The sequence below is a fragment of the Lampris incognitus genome, chromosome 7 (genome assembly GCF_029633865.1).
Source record: "Lampris incognitus isolate fLamInc1 chromosome 7, fLamInc1.hap2, whole genome shotgun sequence".
NCBI classification, from domain to species: domain Eukaryota; kingdom Metazoa; phylum Chordata; class Actinopteri; order Lampriformes; family Lampridae; genus Lampris; species Lampris incognitus.
The window spans coordinates 62232799-62258753 of NC_079217.1; the positions used below are offsets into that span (position 1 = coordinate 62232799).

Genomic DNA, 25955 nt, shown 5'->3' on the forward strand with positions numbered 1-25955 from the left:
AGGCACCGGTACTGTTCTGTTTATCACATTGGGGGGGAAGGAGGCACCGGTACTGTTCTGTTTATCACATTGGGGAGGGAGGAGGCACCGGTACTGTTCTGTTTATCACATTGGGGAGGGAGGAGGCGCCGGTACTGTTCTGTTTATCACATTGGGGAGGGAGGAGGCACCGGTACTGTTCTGTTTATCACACTGGGGAGGGAGGAGGCACCGGTACTGTTCTGTTTATCACATTGGGGAGAGGGAGGAGGCACCGGTACTGTTCTGTTTATCACGTTGGGGAGGGAGGAGGCACCGGTACTGTTCTGTTTATCACATTGGGGAGGGAGGAGGCACCGGTACTGTTCTGTTTATCACATTGGGGAGGGAGGAGGCACCGGTACTGTTCTGTTTATCACACTGGGGAGGGAGGAGGCACCGGTACTGTTCTGTTTATCACATTGGGGAGAGGGAGGAGGCACCGGTACTGTTCTGTTTATCACGTTGGGGAGGGAGGAGGCACCGGTACTGTTCTGTTTATCACACTGGGGAGGGAGGAGGCACCGGTACTGTTCTGTTTATCACATTGGGGAGAGGGAGGAGGCACCGGTACTGTTCTGTTTATCACGTTGGGGAGGGAGGAGGCACCGGTACTGTTCTGTTGTTCACGTTGGGGAGGGAGGAGGCACCGGTACTGTTCTGTTTATCACGTTGGGGAGGGAGGAGGCACCGGTACTGTTCTGTTTATCACGTTGGGGGGGAAGGAGGCGCCGGTACTGTTCTGGTTATCACATTGGGGAGGGAGGAGGCACCGGTACTGTTCTGTGCTTCATCGCCGGGCTGGTTCAGGACACGTGCTGTAGTCGGTGTGTTGGTGCGGGATGTCTGGTCATATAAAGCAGCACGTTATACTCCCTGGCTGCCGACGCGTGCGTCTCTATGCCCAGCACGTGCACGGCGGCCGCCTGCAGGGTTAATTGAATGAGGCTACAGCGGAGTCCAGTAATTGGCTGTAATTGATGCCGGGCGTGCTCAGCCGCGTGTCACCGGTGAACACCCGTATGCTGTGTGGTCATTTACAGGGTGTGAGCCCTTCAGACGCGGTCCCGCTGGAGGACGTGGAGGCCCCCTTCCGTCTGGTATGTGGACGTGGTTCACGGGTTCGTTTAGAAACGCGTTTCAACGGAGCAACGAATAAGCGCCCTTATAGCATGGCGGGTCCTCCTCCTCCTCCTCCTCCTCCTGCCGAGATAGACGCGCGCGCGCACGCGAGCGTTTCCAGAACGCTGACGTAACGTGGAAGTGGGCGGGGCCGCTGCGCTGGCGTGTCCAATCAGACGCCGGCGCCGCGCCTGTCGAACAGCTGATGGATGAGTCAAGCCGGGAGAAAGTCCACTTGTTGCGCCGAGAGCCGCTCACTGGCTGTCAGGTCGCCGAACTGCGCCGGGGTTCTGCTCTCCCAGCCTGCGTGGACCAGAGAAGCCGGACTTGAACGCCCGCCGCTGCCGCCTCACAGCCGCGTTTGTCAGGTAAGCGGCCTCGGCCGTCGCCTTGTCGAAACTCGCCCGAGCGGAGGGTCACATGGAGCGGCGTGTGTGCGGCGCTGCGCGTCGCTCCGCCGCTAAAAGTTCCGTGGGCTGCAGGACGGACGTGTTATCCGGCCTCTTACCGGACCGGCCGTCGCTTGTGGCGATGCGCCGGATCAGCGCCGACCCGGCCGTGTAGTCGGTAGTCGGTCTACAATGCGCTGCGGTGGGTTTTGACTCTCTGCCCAAATCCAGCAGGGCTTCGTGGTGGCACCGCGTCGGCCAGGCTGCGCTGTCCGGAACCTTCCACCCGCATCGGTCTATGGATGCCGCTGAGTGGGCGCTTTTCAGCCGCTCTAACTTATGGATGGGTGGATGGACGGGTGGATGGACGGGTGGGTGGGTGGTTGGATGGATGGATGGATGAGTGGGTGGATGGATGGATGGATGGACGGATGGATGGACGGACGGACGGACGGATGAGTGGGTGGATGAATGGATGGACGGACGGATGGATGGATGGATGGATGGATGGGTGGGTGGGTGGGTGGGTGGATGGATGGACGGTCAATGCTCGGTCTTTATTGCCTTCGTCGGCGCTCCATAAACAAAACCCAAAGAGCAGCAGGGTCCCATAGGCCCCCCGTCATTTGACATGACGCAGACTTTTCTGCCCCCCTGTAGAAGCACGTGACTGACTGACTGACTGACTGACTGACTGACTGACCGACCGACCGACCCGGTGCACCGGGACGTACTGGGACGTGTTGGGACCGGGCGCTGGTTTGGGTTCAGGGCTGACATCCATGAGTTGATCCATGGATGAGAGTTTGGTTAGTTTGATCTGTCTGACTTGTCTTATCGATGATGACGATGATGAAGATGATGATGAGCAGGACTTGGTCGGTAACACAGATGGATGTTTCTGAGCTGTCCCAGTGAAACAAACAAGTGTGTGTCTGTGTGTGTGTGTGTGTGTGTGTGTGTGTGTGTGTGTGTGTGTGTGTGTGTTCAGCTATATTTGTTGATTTTAGCCATAATAGAGAGTAGCTCTTGGAGAGTAGACCCCTCACTCAGGGAGTAGATCTTGGAGAGTAGATCCTTCACTTGGAGAGTAGATCTTGGAGAGCAGACCCCTCACTCAGAGAGTAGATCTTGGAGAGTAGATCCCTCACTTAGAGAGTAGATCTTGGAGAGTAGACCCCTCACTCAGAGAGTAGCTCTTGGAGAGTAGACCCCTCACTCAGAGAGTAGATCTTGGAGAGTAGACCCCTCACTTAGAGAGTAGATCTTGGAGAGCAGACCCCTCACTCAGAGAGTAGATCTTGGAGAGTAGATCCCTCACTTAGAGAGTAGATCTTGGAGAGTAGACCCCTCACTTAGAGAGTAGATCTTGGAGAGTAGACCCCTCACTCAGAGAATAGATCTTGGAGAGTAGACCCCTCACTCAGAGAGTAGATCTTGGAGAGTAGACCCCTCACTCAGAGAGTAGCTCTTGGAGAGTAGACCCCTCACTCAGAGAGTAGATCTTGGAGAGTAGACCCCTCACTCAGAGAGTAGATCTTGGAGAGCAGACCCCTCACTCAGAGAGTAGATCTTGGAGAGTAGACCCCTCACTCAGAGAATAGATCTTGGAGAGTAGACCCCTCACTCAGAGAGTAGATCTTGGAGAGTAGACCCCTCACTCAGAGAGTAGCTCTTGGAGAGTAGACCCCTCACTCAGAGAGTAGATCTTGGAGAGTAGACCCCTCACTCAGAGAGTAGATCTTGGAGAGTAGACCCCTCACTCAGAGAGTAGATCTTGGAGAGTAGACCCCTCACTAAGAGAGTAGACCCCTCACTCAGAGAGTAGATCTTGGAGAGTAGACCCCTCACTCAGAGAGTAGATCTTGGAGAGTAGACCCCTCACTCAGAGAGTAGATCTTGGGGAGTAGACCCCTCACTCAGAGAGTAGATCTTGGAGAGTAGACCCCTCACTAAGAGAGTAGACCTCTCACTCAGATAGTAGATCTTGGAGAGTAGACCCCTCACTTAGAGAGTAGATCTTGGAGAGTAGACCCCTCACTCAGAGAGTAGATCTTGGAGAGTAGACCCCTCACTCAGAGAGTAGATCTTGGAGAGTAGACTCCTCACTCAGAGAGTAGATCTTGGAGAGTAGACCCCTCACTAAGAGAGTAGATCTTGGAGAGTAGATCCCTCACTTCTTCACTGCAGAAATGAACTCTTATCAAGTGAAAATATCTCGTATTTGGCACAATGAGTCCAATACTGAGCAGGATGATCTTATTCCACTGGCAGATAACTTTGCTTATTTGCAGTTTTTTCTTGATTTTAGTCAATTTAATCTTGTTTTAAATAAATGTTAGTCTTGTTTTCTGACCAAAATCAGGAAGAAAAAGATACTTGAAATAGGCAAAGTCGTCTGCCAGTGGAGTAAGCTAATTCAAGATCATTCTACTCAGTGTCGGACTCGTTGTACCAAATACGAGATATTTTCACTTGACAAGAGTTCGTCTGCAGGTCTGTTTGAGGCTTTGGACTTGGCTTTAGGGTTCAGCTGAGACAGAAATACAAACAAGTCCCCACAGATATAGGAACCCAAACCCGTCTGTGTGTCCCGGTCCTGGTCTGAATGTGGGACTCTCCCTTCTGCTGCTGAGATGACTGGCTGCTCTTTAAATCAGAAAGACAGGAAGACACCCACACATACGCCCTTTCTCTGCCCAACACACACACACACACAGAGAAAAACAACACTGCCATTTAGACGGGCAGTCGTACCTGTGCCGGGGTGGAGCCAACAGGAAGTGTGTGTCTGCTGTGCAGCGCGGTGCCAGTCATCTCCAGAGAGGGTCGGGTTAATGTTGAGGTTATAAATGATGGAGGCGTAGTTTTAGTTTCGACCCCAGACAGCCCTTTGTTGTTCTTTCTCTCGTTTTCTTATTTTGCTCAGCTGTAATGCCACCCATACGGGAACACGGGCTGGAGGCCGTGCCCACCGCGCCGTGTTGGTAGGCAACGGAATAGACCGCGAGGCCACCCGGAGGCCCTCAGTGCCAGGTTTTAAGGTGGATTTCTGAAAAGTCTAGCAGGAAATACGAACCGTGAACGAGGTGCCGTCTGGTAGACGAATGAACGCCATCCCTGACAAATGGAGACAGGCGTCAGGGGGACGGACGGACGGACATAAAAGGTTCAGGACAAAACACGGCGACGAACAGTGGCGCCAAGAAAGCCCCGTGGAGGAACTGACTACTCTACCTCCGTTGCTCTTCATGCAGCGGCCTCTCTCTCTGACGGGCCAAAGGTTTCTGCTGCAAGTCAGCGCTTCCTGTTCTGTGAGATCTGCTTGAGTGGACTCGTGTCTCTATTCAGCTTCTCCCCCATATTGAAATGCAGAGAGAGCCTCCGTGTCAGTCAACGTGTCTTTACCGTCCCTTACAGGGAGATTAGCTTGCAGCCAGCATACGTATATAAACCTCTCACACAAAACAGAGCATGCAAACACCGAGGCACAACTGACCCCATCGCTGACGGACGACAAAAACAACAGCAGGCCAAAGGACTTCGAACATACAGACCAAGGAAACGAGCGGCCTGCAGACGACCGATGAACACTACCTGCCGTTCAACACTTGGATGGCAGTGGGGAGTAAAGAAGCCCCGTCTCTCTGAGTCCTAATACAGCAAACCGGTGTCACGAGGTTTCCTTCTTCTTCTACTGATGAACATTCACCTGTTGATTCGTCCACCAGCGGACGAATTTAAGTCAATGGAGGTTTCAGCGGACCGTGTTTTTCGTGCAGAATTGGACGTTTCGTTCAGAAGGCTGCGAGAGACCGCGTCATTTCAAAACTGATAGAGTAGATCGGTCATGTTGTAACTAGCCAAGATGTCGCTGTTCAGTGACCCTAACCCTTAACCCTAACTCTAACCCTAAACTCTAATCCTAAACCCTAACCCTAAACTCTAACCCTAACCCTAAACTCTAACCCTAACCCTAAACTCTAACCCTAAACTCTAAACCCTAACCCTAACCCTAAACTCTAACCCTAAACCCTAACCGTAGCCTTCTGAACAAAACATCCGGTTCTGCACGAATAACACTGTCCATTGAAACCTCCATTGACTTAAATTCGTCCAGTGCAGGACGAAAAAAGTTAAAGACCGACCACCTGAGGGTAACGGCTCAAACTCTGGCCAAAGGAGGGACCCTGGCACACCAGAAGGGGGGGGGGGCTTGGCACACCAGAAGGGAAGTAGCCTTTCTGAACACCTTGCTACTGTAAAGGTTAGGGAGCTGGGTTTGACGTCTCCCTGAAATCTTACTAGCCCAGTCGACGAGTCTATCAAGTCTTCTCCTTTTTTTTTTTACTGGCCAGACTCAAATCAGCTGATAGCGGGCAACAGTGATCCGTAACAGCCCCCATGTGACGTAAAACTGACCGCGGAGGACAGGGCAGATAAGAGCCGGTGAGGAAGATGGTGAGGTCTGTAGTCGTTGGGTAACTAGAGAGAGTAACGGGACAAGATTTCAGCCCCCGTCGGCCGACGACGAGTGACTCATCCGGTCTGAATGGAGGGGGAAGGTCTCAGAAACCCAAAAGGACGGACTGAGGAGGAGAGAACGGGACTGGTTTACCCCCCCCCCCCCCGGAGATAACTATGGCCGGCCGGCCCTGGCTCGGTTTGGCTAGCGTGATTGTGGCTGCGGCTGTTGGACCTGCACGTCTGTAATGGCTCCACGACAGAGGAGGAGCATCGCAGCATGCTAACTAGAAGGTGGAGGTGGAGTTTAGAGAACTGTATTGAAGGAACTCTTCACTCAAGTTTTTCACCATCCATCCACCCATTTATCTGCTTTGTTCAGCGCGGGGTTGTAGGAGACTGGGGCCTCTTACAACTTCATAGAGTGTTGTTGGTCCTGCAGGCAGTCGTCAGGCCTGCCGGTTATTCCGACCTCTCTCCCCCGGGCTTGCGAAGACGTCCGTGTTGGCCAGCAGGGCGGCCTGCAGGCTCCATGTCTCCTCTATGAGGAAAAGTCTGGAGCGAGCCCCAGCATGCAGTCTGTCTTGTGGAGTCTGCATGTTCTCCACCCGGTCTGTTTATGACGTTTCCCTCCTCCTGCCCCCCCAAAAACTTGCACGTCGGGTGAACCGGAGGCAGCGTTTCTCGCTTATTGGATTTAATGTTGTTGTCATGGAAACGAACGTGGGGATAACGAGTCCTGCCAGGAATTTGTGTTTGTTTTTTTTGCTTTTTTAATTATCCCAGCCTGCTCATGATAGGCTGCTCGCGTTTCTGTCAACAACCTTATTGACCTTTGCCAACATTATCAGCCAGCCCGCACATTTTATTTCCAGGAAGCGGTGTGATAAGAGTAAGCCCTTCCCCTATCACCCCGTCCACCACGCACCGCTTAGTGCATGACGTGACTCACAACCGCTCTCACCAGCGTTTTCCTCCAGCTTGTGGTTATGACATGGCGGTATGTAGGGGAAGCGTTCTCAGTAACGTTTCATGAATCATCTTTGAAAACAAGAGCCGACGAAAGATTTTAAAAAACAATCATTGTGTAATGTTTATTCCACTTTCTGATGCAGAAAGACACGGCATGAATAAGGGCATCGGAGCTGCATACAAGACGTGGGGATATGCGGGGGTCGGGGCTGCGGCCTCGAGCCCTCCCCGCTCCGTTCCGTACGAGTGCGCTTCGCGGGCCCCTGTAAGGCTAATGCTAGCAAGCTAAAATTAGCTGGCCCAGCGGTCAGCGCTGTTGCCTCACAGCAATAAAGGTCCCGGGTTCGGACCCCGAGGCCACATCGCAGGTCCTTTCTGTGAGGAGTCTGCATGCTCTCCCCGTGTCTGCGTGGGGTTTCCCTCCGGGTGCTCCGGTTTCCTCCCACCATCAGAACGACGTGCATGTTAGGGTTAGTACTCCTGCCTGTGCCCCTGAGCAAGGCAGTGGAAAGAAGAACTGGAGTTGGTCCCACTGCTCCTGTACAGTAGGATGGGTTAAGTGCAGACGACAGAGTTCATTATAACCTGTACAATGACAAATCTTCTTCTTCTTCTTCTTCTTCTTCTTCTTCTTCTTCTTCTTCTTCTTCTTCTTCTTCTTCTTCTTCTTCTTCTTCTTCTTCTTCTTCTCCTCCTCCTCCTCAGGCAGAAAGTAGTCCGGCCAAAATAACTTCCAGTGATGGTTTTCTGTCTTGCTATTTTATGTATTGACCTCGGGTAAGGTGAAGCCATGTGACAAATGGGGTAATCCAGTCCGGGGTGGTCTCCGTCCCTGACTCCAGAGCTGCTGTGGACTTCCGCCTTGTCCAAACGCAGCCTGGCCGTGGTTTAAGTCCCAGGGAAAGCCGCAGGGAGGTGTTGGTACAGGGAGGTGTAGGTACGGAGGGGCAGTGGTTTAAAGAGAGACTTGTGGAAACAGACGTGTGGTGTGTAACGGAGGGTGTAAATCAATATTAGAACGGTGTTTTCAGTGTTTTGTAAACTCACTGTTCGTGTGTGTGTGTGTTTGTGTGTGTGTGTGTGTGTGCGCCTCCCACCGCCATCTGCCAGTAATAGAAATGTGTTGTTATTCAACATCGCTGCTTAAATAAGGGGAAAGAAAAAGCCTCTTGTTCTCCATCCGTCTGTGCTGTACGACCGCAATATGGCATGTGGGCCTTGGTGTGGGTTTCTGTCCCGGCAAACAGGCCTGTGTGGGCTTTCTGTGGCCAGTGTGGGCCAGGACCAGACCACACTAGTCCCCCCACCCCACATATACTGAACCATGCCAGTCCACAATACATGCTGCACCACACTAATCCCCCATACATGCTGCACCACACTAATCCCCCATACATACTGCACCACACTATCCCCCATACATACTGCACCACACTAATCCCCCATACATACTGCACCACACTAATCCCCCATACATACTGCACCACACTAATCCCCCATACATACTGCACCACACTAATCCCCCATACATACTGCACCACACTAATCCCCCATACATGCTGCACCACACTAATCCCCCATACATACTGCACCACACTAATCCCCCATACATACTGCACCACACTAATCCCCCATACATACTGCACCACACTAATCCCCCATACATGCTGCACCACACTAATCCCCCATACATACTGCACCACACTAATCCCCCATACATACTGCACCACACTAATCCCCCATACATACTGCACCACACTAATCCCCCATACATACTGCACCACACTAATCCCCCATACATACTGCACCACACTAATCCCCCATACATGCTGCACCACACTAATCCCCCATACATACTGCACCACACTAATCCCCCATACATACTGCACCACACTAATCCCCCATACATACTGCACCACACTAATATCTACCATGTGCACCACCTCTTTAAACCAAATGTGCAATTGTAAATACAAATAACACTGCTGCACATTGGTTACAAATTGCCCTTTTTGTTATAATTATAACGTATTTCATATAGTGTATATATATAATAGATAAATATTTAATACATGTAGTTTCAGTATATAATATAATGTTAGTATATGATATAATATATAAACGTATTAAGTTGGAAATTATTCAGCCACAACAAAACTCTGTATGGTTGTGACATACCTTGTTGTGCGTACATACTTACCTGCAGTATTGTGTTCATTATTCAATTTATTTCTTTTCTTTTTTGCCTTATATAAATATATATATATATGTAGCAGAGTGATGTTGAAAACCACGCTACATATATATATATATATATGTGTGTGTGTGTGTTAGCACTAGAAGCTGCTGGAAACTACTTAGCCAATAAAGTTGATTCTGATTCTACTACTACTCTCAGCTGCTCCCGGTAGGGGGCGCCACCGCAGATCATCTGTTTCCATCTCTTCCTGTCCTCTGCATCTTCCTCTGTCACACCAGCCACCTGCATGTCCTCCCTCACCACATCCATAAACCTCCTCTTTGGCCTTCCTCTTCTCCTCTTCCCTGGCAGCTCCATATTCAGCATCCTTCTCCCAGTATACCCAGCATCTCTCCTCCACACATGTCCACACCATCTCTATCTTGTCTCTCTTGCTTTGTCTCCACACCGTCCAACCTGAGCTGTCCCTCTAATATACTCGTTCCTAATCCTGTCCTTCTTCCTCACTCCCAATGAAAATATTATCATCTTCAACTCTGCCACCTCCAGCTCCACCTCCTGTCTTTTCATCAGTGCCACTGTCTCCAAACCATACAACATAGCTGGTCTCACCACCATCTTGTAAACCTTCCCTTTAACTCTTGCTGGTACCCTTCTGTCACACATCACTCCTGACACTCTTCTCCACCCACTCCACCCTGCCTGCACTCTCTTCTTCACCCTTCGTCTGCACTCCCCGTTACTTTGGACAGTTGACCCCAAGTATTTAAACTCATCCACCTCCGTCACCTCCACTCCTTGCATCCTGACCATTCCACTGTCCTCCGTCTCATTCATGCATAGGTATTCTGTCTTGCTCCGACTGACTTTCATTCCTCTTCTCTCCAGTGCATACCTCCACCTCTCCTCCACCTGCACCCTACTCTCACTACAGATCACAATGTCATCCGCAAACATCATCGTCCATGGAGACTCCTGCCTGATCTCGTCCGTCAACCTGTCCATCACCATTGAAAACAAGACAGGGCTCAAAGCCGATCCTTGATGTAATCCCACCTCCACCTTGAACCCATCTGTCATTCCAACCACACACCTCACCACTGTCACACTGCCCTCATACATATCTTGCACCACTCCTATATACTTCTCTGCCACTCCCAACTTCCTCATACAATACCACACCTCCTCTCTCGGCACCCTGTCGTATGCTTTCTATACTTCTCCATCAACATTCTCAAAGCAAACATCGCATCTGTGGTGCTCTTTCCTGGCATGAAACCATACTGCTGCTGCTGATCATCCCCTCTCCTCTTAACCTAGCTTCTATTACTCTTTCCCATATCTTCATGCTGTGGCTGATCAACTTTATACCTCTGTAGTTGTTACAGTTCTGCACATCACCCTTGTTCTTGAAAATCGGTACCAGTATGCTTCTTCTCCACTCCTCAGGCATCCTCTCACTTTCCAGGATTGTGTTAAACAATCTAGTTAAAAACTCCACTGCCATCTCTCCTAAACACCTCCATGCCTCCACAGGTATGTCATCAGGACCAGCTGCCTTTCCACTCTTCATCCTCTTCATAGCTGCCCTCACTTCCTCCTCGCTAATCCGCTGAACTTCCTGATTCACTATCCCTACATCATCCAACCTTCTCTCTCTCTCATTTTCTTCATTCATCAGCCCCTCAAAGTATTCCTTCCACCTTCTTAGCACACTCTCCTCGCTTGTCAGCACATTTCCATCTCTATCCTTCATCACCCTAACTTGCTGCACATCCTTTGCAGCTTGGTCCCTCTGTCTAGCCAATCGGTACAAGTCCTTTTCTCCTTCCTTAGTGTCTAACCTGTCATACAACTCACCATACGCCTTTTCCTTTGCCTTTGCCACCTCTCTCTTTGCTTTACGCTGCATCCCCTTGTACTCCTGTCTACTTTCTTCATCTCTCTGACTATCCCACTTCTTCTTTGCCAACCTCTTCCTCTGTATACTTTGCTGTACTTCCTCATTCCACCACCAAGTCTCCTTGTCTTACTTCCTCTGTCCTGATGACACACCAAGTACCTTCCCAGCTGTCTCCCTCACTATTTCTGCAGTGGTTGTCCAGCCATCCGGCAACTCTTCACTACCACCCAGTGCCTGTCTTACCTCCTGCCTGAACTCCTCACAACAGTCTTCCTTCTTCAACTTCCACCATTTGATCTTCGGCCGTGTCTTCACTCGCTTCCTCTTCTCGGTCTCCAAAGTCATTCTCCGGACCACCATCCGATGCTGCCTAGCTACGTTCTCCCCTGTCACCACCTTGCAGTCTTCAACCCCTTTCAGATCGCACCTCCTACATAAGATGTAGTCCACCTGTGTGCACTTTCCTCCACTCTTGTACGTCACCCTGTGTTCCTCCCTCTTCTTGAAATATGTATTCACCACAGCCATTTCCACCCTCTTCGCAAAATCCACCACCATCTGTCCTCCCACATTCCTCTCCTTGACACCATACCTGCCCACCACCTCCTCACCACCCGGGTTCCCTTCACCAACATGCCCACTGCAGTCCGCTCCAATCAGCAGAGTTGATTCTGATTCCTGTTATTAGTTTAAATATACACACGTTATCGAAAAAAAAATTTTTTTTGTTATTAGGTGTTTATTTAAATATATTCTATTATCGTTGTGTAATTGATTTGTGTTTTGTTAAATGAATGTATCGATCGTGTTTAGGTGCCACGTCGGTGTCCATTGTGAAATGACTGGAAATGAAATCGATATCAAACGTGCAACGTGCAACCTGCAACGGACTCGGAGAAGCAGCCTACGCATGCAGTCGCATGCCGTGCCAAAAAGGACGTGTTTGCTGTGATTGTGTATAACAGATTTTGTTAGTCTGTGTGTGTTTGTGTGTATGCATATTCTACCCGACTGACAAAGCGCCTCTCTGTCTCTGTTGTGTCAACAGGAAGTGTGTTTTGATGTCTGCGCTGGTCCTGTTTCAATGCTTCTGTGTACGCACCCCACCAGGCTATGGTCTCCTCCTCTTCCTCTTCATCCTGGCCTCCTCACCGTGCCTCAGCACAGGTATGACCTCCGACCCCCCCCGCGGCCTGTGTGCATACACCGCCTAATCCGCCGTGGCTGACCCCGTTTGCGCGGAGGAGCAGGTCGGCGGAGGTGCAAATCCTGCAGATTTGTTCGTGTCCGTAGCGCATTTGTTTACCTGAGTAGTTTGTTTGTGTTTTTCCCTCTCTGGAGCAATCAGCTCAGTGACAGAAGCTGGTCAGGGGAAACACTAACGTAGTCACGCTGCCTCCTCTTAAAAACAGCACAGGCCCGTATTTACGGTTCAGAATGAGAGGACGGCCGAGCACAAGGACGCCGACGCCGTCTCGCAGCAAACGCCTGACAGTAGAGCTCATTTCACCAGTTACTGTTAGAGCGGTGAGTCATCCGACGACCTTCTGCCTGCACAGGATTTCTGAAATCGTCGTTTCTGAAACGTTGACTGGTTATTATGCGGCAGGATTTCTCCGCCGCGTCAGCGTTCCAAACGAAACCCGTTGTTTTGTAAAAGACGAGACCTGGGCAGACGGAGATCTGCCCAGGTCTTCGTTACGCCTGACGAGGCTGCAACAGTCTCGCCTTCGCCCACCAACAGCAGACGTCATTTCTCGTCACATTAAGCGGAGAGCCACCCACACACCGAGAAACGGTCACGAAGTTCTCTCGCCGACAGATTTGTAAATGTTATGCGGCACAGCTTTTGCCGGTGTTGCTGAATCGGCGTTTTGATTCCTTCTCGTTTGTGTCATCGTGCAAACACAGCTGTGGATTACTGCACGGGGGCTCGCTCTCTGCCCATCACCGCTGACTCCACATGTAGTTATTTCCTCTTCCTGCTGCACATCGGTATTCGTTACTGAGCAGCATCTGGATCTGTATCACGCCGTGGGCGGGGAGCCGTCTGCAAACGCTGACTCGTCCAAAGCACGTTGTCCATGTAACTAGTGATTCCTGCCCAGTCACAGGATCCGGTCTCCACTTAAACCAGTCAGAGGTACAGAAGGAGATCTTCACCGCGGCTTGGACGCGCTGAAACCCACCGAGTCGTGGTTTGAAATACCCCCGTCCAGACCACCCAACTCCAGACCAAGTCTTAAGGGGGGCGAGTCTGAGTCAAGTCCAACTGAGGACCAATGGGGCCAAAACTTCAGTAAAAACTGACGACAGAACCAGAAGTCCGGTTAGACACCACGACTAGAAATGAGCAGCTGTCCTGTGTGAGCGCCGCTTGTAACTGTATGAACTTAAATGAGCCAATCTCCACTGCAGGCATGACCTCTAACCTTTAACCTAGCCTTCTTCCTCACAACTTTGCCATTTTACGGCGGTAACATCACTCTGCCGTCTTTTCAGACCCTATCAGTTTATACCGAGTGGATGAACAAATTTTTCTCCTCCTTCTCTCTGAACAAATTAGCAAATGAATAAATAACCTCACTGCCGTCCTCCTCTGTCGCCCCCAGCAGGCAGACAGACGAACTGCAGCCACCCTGTGGTTCCGGAACACGGCTGGTTCCGCTGCGACCCCTCCCCCTGCCGTGGTTTCCCGCTCAAGACCTCCATCCATTTCTTCTGCGAGCCGGGGTTCCACATCCCCAGCAAGGTCCGCAGCTCCAAGTGCTGGTCCTCGGGCTGGTCAATACCGGTACCTGCCTGTGTGCCCCTGAAAGGTGAGGGGGAAGGGGAGGGAGGGATGTGTGTGTGTGTGTGTGTGTGTGTGAGGGGTGACTTAACGGCGGGGCGGTGTGGTGAGTCCCAATGTCAGCAGGTACCATCTTCCCCCCACCCCCAACGAGGTGGCGTTGAACAAGACAGAATGTAAACTTCATTTCCAGCAGTGTGAATGTGGCTAGCATAAACCATGATGGCCAGATGTCATTGTTGGTTGACATAACACTAGCTGGTGCAAGGTCTTTACAGTAGCAGGAGAGCACGTTCAGCACAAATGGAGCCGCTGAGTCTGGCAGCGTCAGCGCTCCTGTGGTCCCCTGCAGAGCAGATCCAGAGATAAACCCGTGAGTGAATCTGGTCAGCCATCGGGGATCTGATAAGACGCCGTTACCACAGAACTGAGAACCTGAAACTGATGCCAGGCCGTGTTAGTGAACTTACTCAATCAGCAAACGCGGCCGCACTTACCGCTTCCTGAAATATGAACCGAGCGAGAAACGCATCAACATGCATAAATAAACGATGAACGATGGGACTCGGTAGGACGTCTGGGGCGTCTGTTCAAGGGCGCCAAAATATTTCTTCAACACCTCAAGTGCAGCCACCGTAACACGTTCACGTTCTCAGTCAGAGAACTGGGCTCGTGACAGGAAGGGTGCTGCTTTAGATGAGCAGACCGGGGGGGGTGGGGGATGAGGGGAGGGGGTAAAAAAATAACACAGGGAGGATCAGAAATGTCGGCCATCTTGTCGCACAGGCACGCCAACCTTAGCGCGTGTCTTTATATTTTCAGTGGGTGGTTGAAGCTCGGGCACTGTAATGCATGCCATTAATAATGATCAGGGCGTCCGGGTGGCGTAACGGTCTATCCTGTTGCCTACCAACACGGGGATCGCCGGTTCGAATCCCCGCATTACGTCCGCCTTGGTCGAGACACAGTTGGCCGTGTCTGCGGGTGGGAAGCCGGATGTGTCCAGGTCGCCGCACTAGCGCCTCCTCTGGTTGGTCGGGGAGCCTGTTCCGGGAGCGGGGGGTAGTGTGATCCTCCCACGCGCTACATCCCCCTGGTGAAACTCCTCGCTGTCAGGTGAAAAGAAGCGGCTGGCGACTCCACGTGTATGGGAGGAGGCATGTGGTAGTCTGCAGCCCTCCCCGGATCGGCAGAGGGGGTGGAGCAGCGACCGGGATGGCTCGGAAGAGTGGGATAATTGGCTTGTTTTACTATGGTGAATTCTGGGGGGACGTATGTAGCGGACTATATGGGCAGAATTCACCATAATTGGTGTACGTTCTGGGTTAGATAGACATGGGCCCTTTCAGAAAGGGTTCCCGGGTTGACAGGGTGGAGCTAGGAGGTGGATTGTGGAAGCAGCGCCATGTTGTTCGGATTGTGATTGCTCGGATTGTGTGTAGTCAATGAGAGAAACTACCCTGCTGCAGTTTCCACAACAGCCTCTTATCATACTGCTGATGGCTGATATGGAAATCAGATCCACTGAGATGTTCCTCAGCATCTTCTCAGGCGAACTAGCCAGAGCTGCACGGATCAGTCGGTGTGTTTACGCTACTGTACGTAAAACCCTTTGGGTACAGGCCTTCCACCAAGTACTCTTAGGCTGAGGTGTATTTGAATTTCTATACCCCGCCTGGATTGGTAACTTGACTTCCAAGATCCAAGATGACCGCCTAGTTGTGCACCTTGTCGGCGTATTCGTGCTGCTTCAACTTTGCTGATGTTGGTAGCTCTTGATATTTCGATAGCGCTGTAGAGGGTTCTTCATCAGGGAGACTATGGGCCAGACCCATGCCATCTTCACCGTCGCGTCGGTCCTTTTAGATGAGCACTAAATCATTGTCACGAGTTGTGGCCTGTGGCCCCCTGTGAATCCTTCACTTGTCGCCGACACTTTAACCCGGCTGCCGTGATGTGGCACAACCCACCCGCATTACACGTCCGCGCTGTTTCAGGTTAAAACAAACGCTCGGCAGTTGTGTTGGGTCCAGTTTGTGTTGCTTCTGTAGCCGCATTTCGTCTCCCCAGTAGGAAGTATACGGTCGCTGTGTGGAGAACGGCTTCTGTTGAAATGACCCATTTTCCTCACAGAGATCCTTAGAGCCTGGTAAAGTTTGTCCTTATCTAACCAAGGTCTCATCCGGCCAGGTCCACCTCCAACCCTTTGCCCCTTAACCTAACCACGGGCCATATCCTGTCCCACCGATGCCCATAAACTTCTTTATTCTTTACTTTATAAAACTACTTACAGCTAAATTCAGTACCGGCGATGACAGAGTGTCTCGGGGATGAGTGAAACAGCTCCCTTTGTCATGTATTAAGGCTGCGAGAGAAATATTAATCAGAAGAAGAGTTGACCTCATTTTGTTGTTTTCATTCAGTCTGGGTGTGTCACACAGCATGGTGTGTAGTAAGCACACACACACACACACACTGCATGTAATATATAACTAATCCCCACACTGAGATCAGTCGACCTTCACACCCTGTTAGACTTCACATTCTCAAGCGTTTCATATGTTGACCTACTTAATGCAAGCACTCATACACGCACACACACACACACACACACACACACACACTTCATGGGGGAAGTTAAAGCCTAACCCAGCCTAGCGCAGTACTTCCTTCATTGCAACACAGGCAGGAAGTCAAAGTGGGGAAAGAGGAAGTGTCACCGAGCCACCGCAATACCCACCTAATGTTTCCTCTGCGCTAACGCTGAAATTCGCTCATGGAAAGCTCCTGCCGGGCCGTCGGGGGAGCAAAAGAGAAACCGCATTAGCTCAAGAGCTTCCTTTCATCGAGTCTATATTTGACACGCACACAGTCTGTTGTGTCCCCGCCACGCCGCGCAGCCAGCGTGCTTCGCAGCACATTATTCATGTTTTACATTGGTTTGGTACCCATAGTCAAGCTATGGGTCTGTTAGGTACTGTGCATATAAAGGACTCTGACCCACTTTTGCGGAGTGCTGAATCAAACTGAATAGTCCAGTGATACTGATGGTCACACTAGTCCAGACCACCTTTGTTGGACTGGTACACAACAACGCTTGTGTAATTGGCCGACATTATGTGAGACGTGTAGCTAGAAAGAACGCTTTCGCTCACAGATTTTATGTCTGGTGCTAGTATGTCTTTCAAAGAGGTGTTTCACAACTACGCTGTAACCTTACCAAGGTTGACAGCACGCACGGTACAACAGAGTTCAGCGCTCCGTTGCCTTCCAGTCCCGGGCCACTTCCAGTTATGTTGTATTGAAGTCGGGGTGACAATCCACTCTGTGCATAACTGTAGTCCACTGCCTTCTGGTTTCTACTGCAGCGGTCATACCAGTTTCCTGTTTGGTGGCGCGTGCTATTGACAATGGCATATTTTTGGCGATGCCTGCGAGATTTACCATGGATACATGTCAACGACACGCACAGAACGGTCGACAAACTTTCACCTGCACCTACCAGCACACGGGTGAAACGCTTCAAGTTGTACGTATCAAGTTATGATGATATTCATCCTCATAATACGCCATCAGCCATCGTCAACAGCACACGCCAACAAACAGGAAACTGGTATGACCGCTGCAGTAGAAACCGGAAGTCAGTGGACCGCACAGAACCGACCAGGGCAGAAGCTAACAAGAGCTAGCTATATTTTAGGGGTTGATGCTAGATCCAACGGGGTGTAGGCACGGAAGTAGCCGTGATTGGCTGTTGCAGCCATGATTGGCTGTTGCGTCGGCCAATAGACAGCGCGGAACCTCGAAGCGCACTGACTTGAAGCAAACTATGTGCACTGAAACATTTAGCTAGCTAGCTCACAACTGACCTTAACTTTGCCAGATCGTACTGTACCCCTAACCCTAACCCTAATCCGAACCCTACTGCTATCGCTAGCTAACTAACGTTAACTTAACTCGCCCCAACTATTGCTCTGTCTGTCGGTCTGGCAGTCAGTGCGCTTCGAGGTTCCGCCGACGCAACAGCCAATCACGGCTACTTCCGTGCCCACACCCCGTTGGTTCTAGCGTCAACCATATTTTAGAACATCCTGCAGAAGAGCCCGCCCCTCGCTTGACATTGGCTTGCAGAGAACTTTCTTGGTTGGCTGATGACAAGATGTGGGAAGTTTGACCAAATATTTGCAAAAAGTGGTCTAAATTAAAATAGCTGATAGCCGCTTCAAACATGATGAAAACTGATAAGGCCATCGCACCATGCCGGTGTTCTGGATGGACCCAGACCTAACGTTTATTAACTTTGTGTTGATATAAATGTTTTTGTTTGTTGAAGTAATACAACACCATTGTGTTGCAAAGCGGAAGTACATTGTAAATTTTAAAAAAAAATTTGTCTGGGCCATCTGTAGCTAAATGAATTGAGAATGCCTCTCAACACTGTTTTAGAATGGGTAGGCCCACTTAACCCACCTACAGTATAAATGTTAGCGCTTGGGAGGCGCTTCGGATAAAAGCCAAACACGTTAATTCTACTATACTTCTGTGTCCTCGTTTTTGTTTTTTTTTAATTAGTGCACACTTTAAGGGTAACCTGATAAGGAACCAATGACCCAACTCTGGCATAAAGCCAACAGATGTCTTATCTGTGTGGTTGATAGTAGCTTTTTCAATGTTTAACATAAACCTTCTCACCTCCAGACAAACGTAACGCCAGCCATGAGGACAAGGGGCCCCATTCTCTGCAAAGCGTTGCCACGACAGCCGTGGGCGTGTCCATCTTCCTACTCACCACCACCGCGTGCTTGGTCATCAAGTCCCGCCTCTTCCCCTGTCACTCAAACAGGTAAGGCCAAGGGACTGGCTCCTACTTTCTTTTTTCTACTCTCTGTCACTCAGCAGGAAAAAAAGAGTACTCGGTAGATCATTTCTGAGCCAGATTTAATGCTCCTAATAAATAATGGCAATCATTTCTATAATGGGCAAAGTCCGTAGGGGTAGTTAGCGGTTGTGTCAGGGAGGGCATCCAACGTAAAATGTTGCCAAATCAGTTTGTGGATTGACGAGACCCAACCGGGTCGGTCGGGGCCTGCGTTAACAACAGCCAGCATTGGTGCTGCGCCCTCACAGGGTCCTGATGGAAACTGGTGGAAATCCGCTGTGGCGAAGAAGATTTTGATAACGGGCAAAATGAATCAGGGCAGTAGGGTGACCCAGTGTTTAAAGGGTCAGTAAGTACTTTTACATACAGACCAGAAATGTTGAGTATTAGCGCTTATCAGTTTATTTTGATTACGGCCTACACCTGGGTATTGGTGATGCGAATACAGTGGCTGTGTTTTACACGATTCTTTGCAGAAGTGCTGTGTGCTCCATGAAAATGGCATATGAGCTGCTGCCCTTCACTTTTGCAGTTTCATGTGCGGCGTCGTTACAAAATCCGCCGTCAACGGCAGCCGTTTCAGTTTTTCACGTTCGCCAACTGAAAATAGACAACGTGGGCTTGACTTCTTCACCCTCGCGGCCATGTTTGGTGTCATCCCAGGATCTGCGTCTGCCTGCTGCTATGCGCAATTTTGAAAACTGAAAGAAATCGGAGAAAGACATTCATACATTTCAAAACATGGGCAAAAATCTAGAGGTCTTGGTCAGGTTTTGGATATGCTGGTAATCCCTGTTGTGTAAGTCAGATGATGATGTTCACAGGACCATTTCAATAATCGCAGCATTACCACAACTGGAGTAGGCACGGCGTTGTTGCTTGCACGATAACACACCCAAGGTTGATGGTCCTATGTGCGACACGAGTTGCACATAGGCACGAGTCGCACTAAGCTCACGAGTACAAGTGAGGGGACAAACATGTTTCTTCCTTAGAATTTAAAATGATCGAGGAATAATGTGTTGTGTGATAGTCTGGTCCAGTTTCCTATAGTCCAGGACCTCCAGATAGGGCCTCTTTCTCTGTGGGGAAAAGCTAAAGCTACCAATTTCAACTGACACTGCTCTTTCCTCCCTCTCTTCTTCTGTGCCTCCAGTCATCGCTCTTCAGATCAGCTGGATCTGATGGTGGACGGTGTTGCTGTCTCCCTGCCCACCTATGAGGAAGCGGTCTACGGCAGCTGGGGGCAACGTCTGTCTTCCTGCTCAGGACCCGGCCCTACACAGCTCCTGTTGGCCCGAGAGAGCCCTGAGCACCATCCGTCACCCCTCAGTAACCAGTCAGACACCGTTTACCGCCCCCGCCTTCCAAGTCAAAGCCCGGACAACCCCCCGCCCCCTTACGAGGAGGTCCAGTCGCATCCCAGAGAAGTTGTGTTTTCGGATGGCAAAGACACTTGATTGACAGCCTGTTGGGTTTACATACCAGGATTTTTCTGACGTGTGCGCAGTGGGTTAGCACCAGAAGCTGTTCAATATCCAAACCTGCATGATTATGATTGACTGGCGTGCCATCATGAGCACCATCGCTGTCATGAATGAAATCAAACTCATCCAGTTGTTACCTCGCAAAGAAGGGTGGCTGACTTGATGAACCGTGGCACAGAGTAATGAGATGCAGTTTTTGTTGGTATTTTGGTATTGTTAGTTTATAATTGGACGTGACGACCGTGACAGGATTACTGACATCATGGGGTGTGTGCGTGTATGTGTGAGTGATTTAATGAAGAAATATGAATTATGATTATAAATATGTGCTATGTCCGGGCATATTTGTGGGCGTGTGCCAGTATTTATGAACAATGAGAGCTGCTTCGTGAAGGAATACGCCGATGACATGTGGAGCTGAGACAGTACTGAACCCCGCTGAGAGAACTCGGATGTACCATGACAAAGAGTAGCGAAGCCTGGAAAGCTGACAGCCAGGCTCCCCCGGCATCACTGGAAAGTTGTCTGGAAGACGGCGCCCGAATATTGCGCGGAGCACCTTAGAGAACCCCCGGTTTATTTCGGCAGAACCGAGCTGCCTGCCGTCTGCTTTGGAGTGGAGCGAGTGCTGGCCTTTGGAGAGCCAGGGTGAATGAGGAGAGTGTGTTTAAGAAGGACTCGTGTCAGGGGAAATTCTCCAGGATGAAGAAATCGAGGGAGAGGACATCCAGTGGAACGTTTGGCCTCGACACTGAGCACATCCGCCTCTGCCACGCTGTCTGAAGAGGAAGTGGAGAACAATCCACCGAGCCCACGCCGAATGGACTCCGCTGCGTAGGAAAACGCCAGCCTGTCCGGACAGCGAAAGAGGGTTTTCCACGATGGCGTGAAAGCCGAGGAAGGACGAGGCTGTGGGCTGCGCGGCCTTCTATCGCTGCCGCTTTTGCGATGACGAGGTTTCTAATGTTCTGGCCGTGCCTCTTGCTGATTGGCTGAAATGGTGGCGAGGAAGAAGAAGCTGTTGTAATCGGGTGAGCCTCGGAAACACCAGGAGAAATGTCTGTATCGTGAATTGTTGGGGTTTCTTGTTTGAGCGCTGACCCCCCCCCCTTCTCCTCTCCTGCTGCCCCCTCTTTCATTTCCAAGCTTTGGATGTCTTTTTATCTAATGTAATGTTAGTTTTGAATGACAATTGATTTCTGTTGTATTTTATTCTCTGTACCAGCACCGCCATGCTAAATTCCTAGAGTGCATCATGTAAGGCACATGGCAATAAAAGAGTTTCTTATTCTGGTGGTGGATTGCAGCAGTTTAACGCAACCATCACATCACATCGTAGGGGAGCCTCCAACACCTCCACCATCACCCCCACCAGCACTAATCCTACCACCCCAACCACCAAGCTCAGTTTTCCACCTCTACATCCACCGGGTGAGGCCGGCCGTCCTCCGAGTGTCACTTTCCGGGACGCTGTTGTCAACGCCCCGTCCTGGTGAACTTGCTGGGACGCCTCATCGATAATTAACCGTGGGAAAACTGCAACGGTTGAGAGATTGGCCACCCGAGTCCGAGTTTCCAGGAAAAAACCGGCAGGATGACAAAGCTTTGCAGGTGGTTGCAGGTGGAGAGCTGTGAGCACTTTCTGGAGATCTGGTGCAATCTGGTTTCAAGAGAAAACAAGGTACGGAGAACCGTCTCAGAGTTCTCATCAGTCAGCCAGTCTTCAGGACACGGGACCTTAGGCCGTCTTGTCTGAACCCTGTGCTGGAAGCTGGTGGAGCGTGGAAGAAATGGGCCCCGGTCCTGGAGAGAAGTGGTTCCAGACTCGAGCGTTGTTGGTGACGGAGGGTTCCCGTTTGCACAGGTGATGTGTAGGTTGTATGAACGTGTGTGGGATTCTGGGTAGTTTCATGTCCTTCATCTGCTTTGTTAAGACACTCCGGTGGTTGGCGAATTCCGCCGTGACACCAGAAACCATCGCCTCGTCCACGTGAGAGTTACTTGGGTTTTCACAGGCAGGTAAATAGGAGCGAGCTGTTGATTTACTTCAGGTAAACACTGAAAATGTGGATTTTTTTAAAAAGAAAAACATTGATGATTTTGGCTCCACAGATTTCGGTGTAGTTTCAGGTTTTGGAATAGAAAATGTCCACCCAATTGGCCCATTTAGGGTTTTTTAAATGAATGGGGGAAAAAGTTCACATGACTGTCCCTGTTTAGTTTTCCAAGTGTTTTGTGTTATTTTTGTCTTGGTTAGAGTAAGGTGTATTTTTGTCTGTATAGGAATAACATGTTTTGAATGTGGCCTATTGTTTTATGTCCTCACGAGGGCAAATAAAAGACGTGTATGAACAACGACTTGTCTGGTGGTTCATTTAGAGTGCTAATCACGTTTCGGGCGTCATTAAAGGACGATTCCGATTTTTTTTTTGTTTAAACATCGACAGGGTCACAGTTCATGGCAGATCTGACAGATGAAAAAGCGAATGACAACGCAAAACAGGAATGCATAATCACAATGCGTTGAAAATAAAACATCTACCCCCCCCCCCAAGACCACAGACCACAGAGCCCTGCCGTCACCGTGCGCAAACAAGCAGCTCCTCAGGAAGCTTCATAGCACTGAGAAGGCTCCGCTTTTCAGCAAAAGCTGGGAGCTTCTTTGCGCACCACTCGTTCACAGTGCGACGTTAGGGGCTTCCTCTGACACCCACCTCAATAAAATGCCTCTCCTAGCGCAGAAGAGGAGGGTTTTCAACCGGGGGTCCGCGGACCCCTGGTGGTCCGTGGTGTAATTGCAAGGGGTCCGTGAAAATAAAATATCTTTTTAAAAAAAAGATCACATGACATTTATAGAAATAGGATTATTTTACTCAAATGTGACTGAGACCCTTATCTACCTAAACTATAAAGGGTAACAGGACTTTTTTCTCTAATTACATCTGTTTCACAAGTGTCATTTATTGTATTTTAATAAGAGATCTCGCTCCCGTTTGCATTGTTAAAAGTTACTGCATAAGAATTCTGTTGTGTTAACTATATCTAAGTTACAACTGAAAGCTCTTATTTTTGCCCCAAAGAGTGAATAAATGCTATAATGCAATTTAAAATGCAGTTTCTACTGTTCCTATCAAATTGCAACCCCCCTCCCCCAAGATCAGGTGGAGGGGTCCTCAGGGGAGATCAAAAATACGCAGGGGGTCCAGGACCCCAAAAAGGTTGAGAACCACTGATCTATACCAAGAACGCGTGATATTCACTGTTGACCAGTTATGTCACTGATTTCTTCAAGAACATCGTTCCAGAACATGGGATTGTATACACATTCTGGTACACAGTGACTAGTGACTAGTGAGAAGTGGCGTTGACAGTGAATGAAGGGAAGAAGAACGGTGGGGAAGTGGTGGTGGTGGTGGGGGGGGGTTTGGTGAGAACTGTATGGTGGTGGGTGACTTTAATGTCTGGTGTGGGAAGTTGGATGCGACTGTGAGTGAGATTTAAGAGCGACTCATCGAGAGGCGTGCTGGAAGAAGTGATAGGACTAAAAGGGCTGATAGACGTGTGGGGGGAGAGAGAGGAATCCGGGGGGGGGGCTTTTTCCAGGAGACAAGTGGTGAAAGGGGTGTTCGAGTAGGGTAGATTTATTTTTGAGCACGAAGGCAATAGTGGATAAGATAGGATAAACAGAGTACAAAGACATTATAATTAGTGATCACGTGGTGGTAGGGTTTAGCATAGGCCAAAATGTAGGGGGGGGGGTCCTGAATGGTGAATTGCTGAGAGATGAGAAATATAAGAAGATAGTGAGAGAGTAAACAATGAGGAGAAAGAATGAGAGTATGCATGAGGAGAACACTGGGAGGTGGTGGGAGAGTGTGAAAGAACAGTTAAAGATATTGAGTAGAGATTATAGCAGAGGCAGAAACAGGATAGAGAGAAAGAGAGAGAGGAGGTTAAGGGTGACTCAACCAGAGAGGTAGAGAGGGCAGATAGGGAGGCAGGTTATGACTTAGGGGAATATATTAAAATGAAAGATGAACTGAAGGAAACAGAACAAAAGAGGTGTATGGGAGCAATAGCTAGAAGCAGGGCTAGCTATGTAGTTGAGGGAGAGAAATGTACAAGCTATTTTTTAGGGTTAGAAAAGAAGGAAGGTGGAAGGGAAGGACGGTAGGGAGATTGCAGACTTTGTAGGGGTGGCTGAAAGAGTAGAAGATTTGGTAACACTTTAGTATGGGGAACGTAGTCGCCATTAATTAGGTGCTTATTAGCATGCAAATTAGCAACATATTGGCTCTTAATTGGTCATTATTACGTACTCATTAATGCCTTATTCTGCATGGCCTTATTATACAACCAGTAAGCCATTAACTATGAGTTTTCCCTCTATAAACTCAGAAGTATTGCTTATTAGTAGTACCATCTCAATATGCTTTGCTTAATATGGCCTTTATAAGGTGGTAGTACCACAAGAAGAGTTATTCTGCCTTGCTAACACTTAATGGATATGGTCTGTTCTTACATAACAAGACACAAAACTACAAGTGTTCATAGTGTTAAATTACTGTAAATTAAGTTTTTGTTACTTAGAATTTGTTCCCCATACTAAAGTGACATCTTGATCATTACTAATTCACTAGTAATTAAGTTTTTTTATGTTCCCCATACTAAAGTGTTACCGAAGATTTTTACAGGAATTTGTTTAGGAAAGAACAGAATGATGAAGACGGCATAGGACAAGTGTTAGATAAGGTGAAGGCCAGGGTAAGTGACGATGATAGAGATGTGTGAGAGAGACGAAGGGACAGCAGAAATAGAGGAAGCAATAGCAGGGTGAGGTAGGAACAAGAGTCCAGAGTTGTCGACAAACTTTCACCTGCACCTACCAGCAAACGGGTGAAAAGTTTTAAGTTGTACATACCAAGTTATGTGGACGTGACATGGACGTAACTTGAGATGTGCAACTCGAAACTTCTCACCCGTGTGCTGGTAGGTGCGGGTGAAAGATGGTCGACAACTCTGTGCGTGTCATTGACATTTATCCATGGTAAACCTTGCAGGCATCACGAAAAACATGCCATTGCCAAAAGCGCATGCCAACAAACAGGAAACTGGTATGACCGCTGCAGTAGAAACCGGAAGTCAGCGGACTACAGTTATGCACAGAAGCCATAAGTAGCATCAGAGACACAACTGACTTTATGAAGGGAGACAAAGGAGGGAGAGTTAGTAGTTTAGATTTGAATACAGCATTTGATGGGGTAGATCATGGCTATTTATACAAGGTGTTGGAGAAATGTGGTTTGGGGCATAGGCTGGTAGGATGGATCAAAAGGACGTGCGACAGGGCAGTCAGTTGTATTAAAATCAATGGGATAGTCACAGACACATTTAGGATAAGAGAGATCAGTCAGGCAAGGATGTCCCCTATCTCCTCTGCTGTATTCCTTGTTGGCAGAACCGATAGCGGCACTACTGAAGGGAAGTGATAGGATTAGGCGTATAGAGCTACCAGGAGGGTAGGAGAGTTTAGTTTATCAGTATGCAGATGACACGACAGTTACAGTAAGGGACAAGGACAGTGTAGTTGAGGTATTAGATAGTTTAGAGCTGTATGGCAGGGCATCAGCGGCTAAAGCAAACATAGATAAATCAGAAGTTATGCATATAGGGGCAAGTAGAGAAGATTTAAGAATAGGATTAAAAGGGAAGAATGATTATTTCAGGGTG

At 49.4% G+C, this 25955-nt stretch overlaps 1 protein-coding gene across 2 annotated transcripts; it reads left to right on the forward strand.

Moving 5' to 3' along the window:
* Window positions 1-1370: 1370 nt before the first annotated feature.
* zgc:152863 (uncharacterized protein LOC562658 homolog) lies at window positions 1371-20550 on the forward strand. Of its 2 annotated transcripts, none has more exons than XM_056283608.1 (5): window positions 1371-1508; window positions 12117-12235; window positions 13681-13887; window positions 18558-18702; window positions 19895-20550. In XM_056283608.1, exons 2-5 carry the CDS (start codon window positions 12130-12132, stop codon window positions 20196-20198), a joined length of 762 nt encoding a protein of 253 aa, XP_056139583.1. In that variant the 5' UTR covers window positions 1371-1508; window positions 12117-12129; the 3' UTR covers window positions 20199-20550. The 2 variants fall into 2 exon arrangements, with proteins under 2 accessions (XP_056139583.1, XP_056139584.1); XM_056283609.1 differs by having other exon boundaries at window positions 13684-13887.
* Window positions 20551-25955: the final 5405 nt, after the last annotated feature.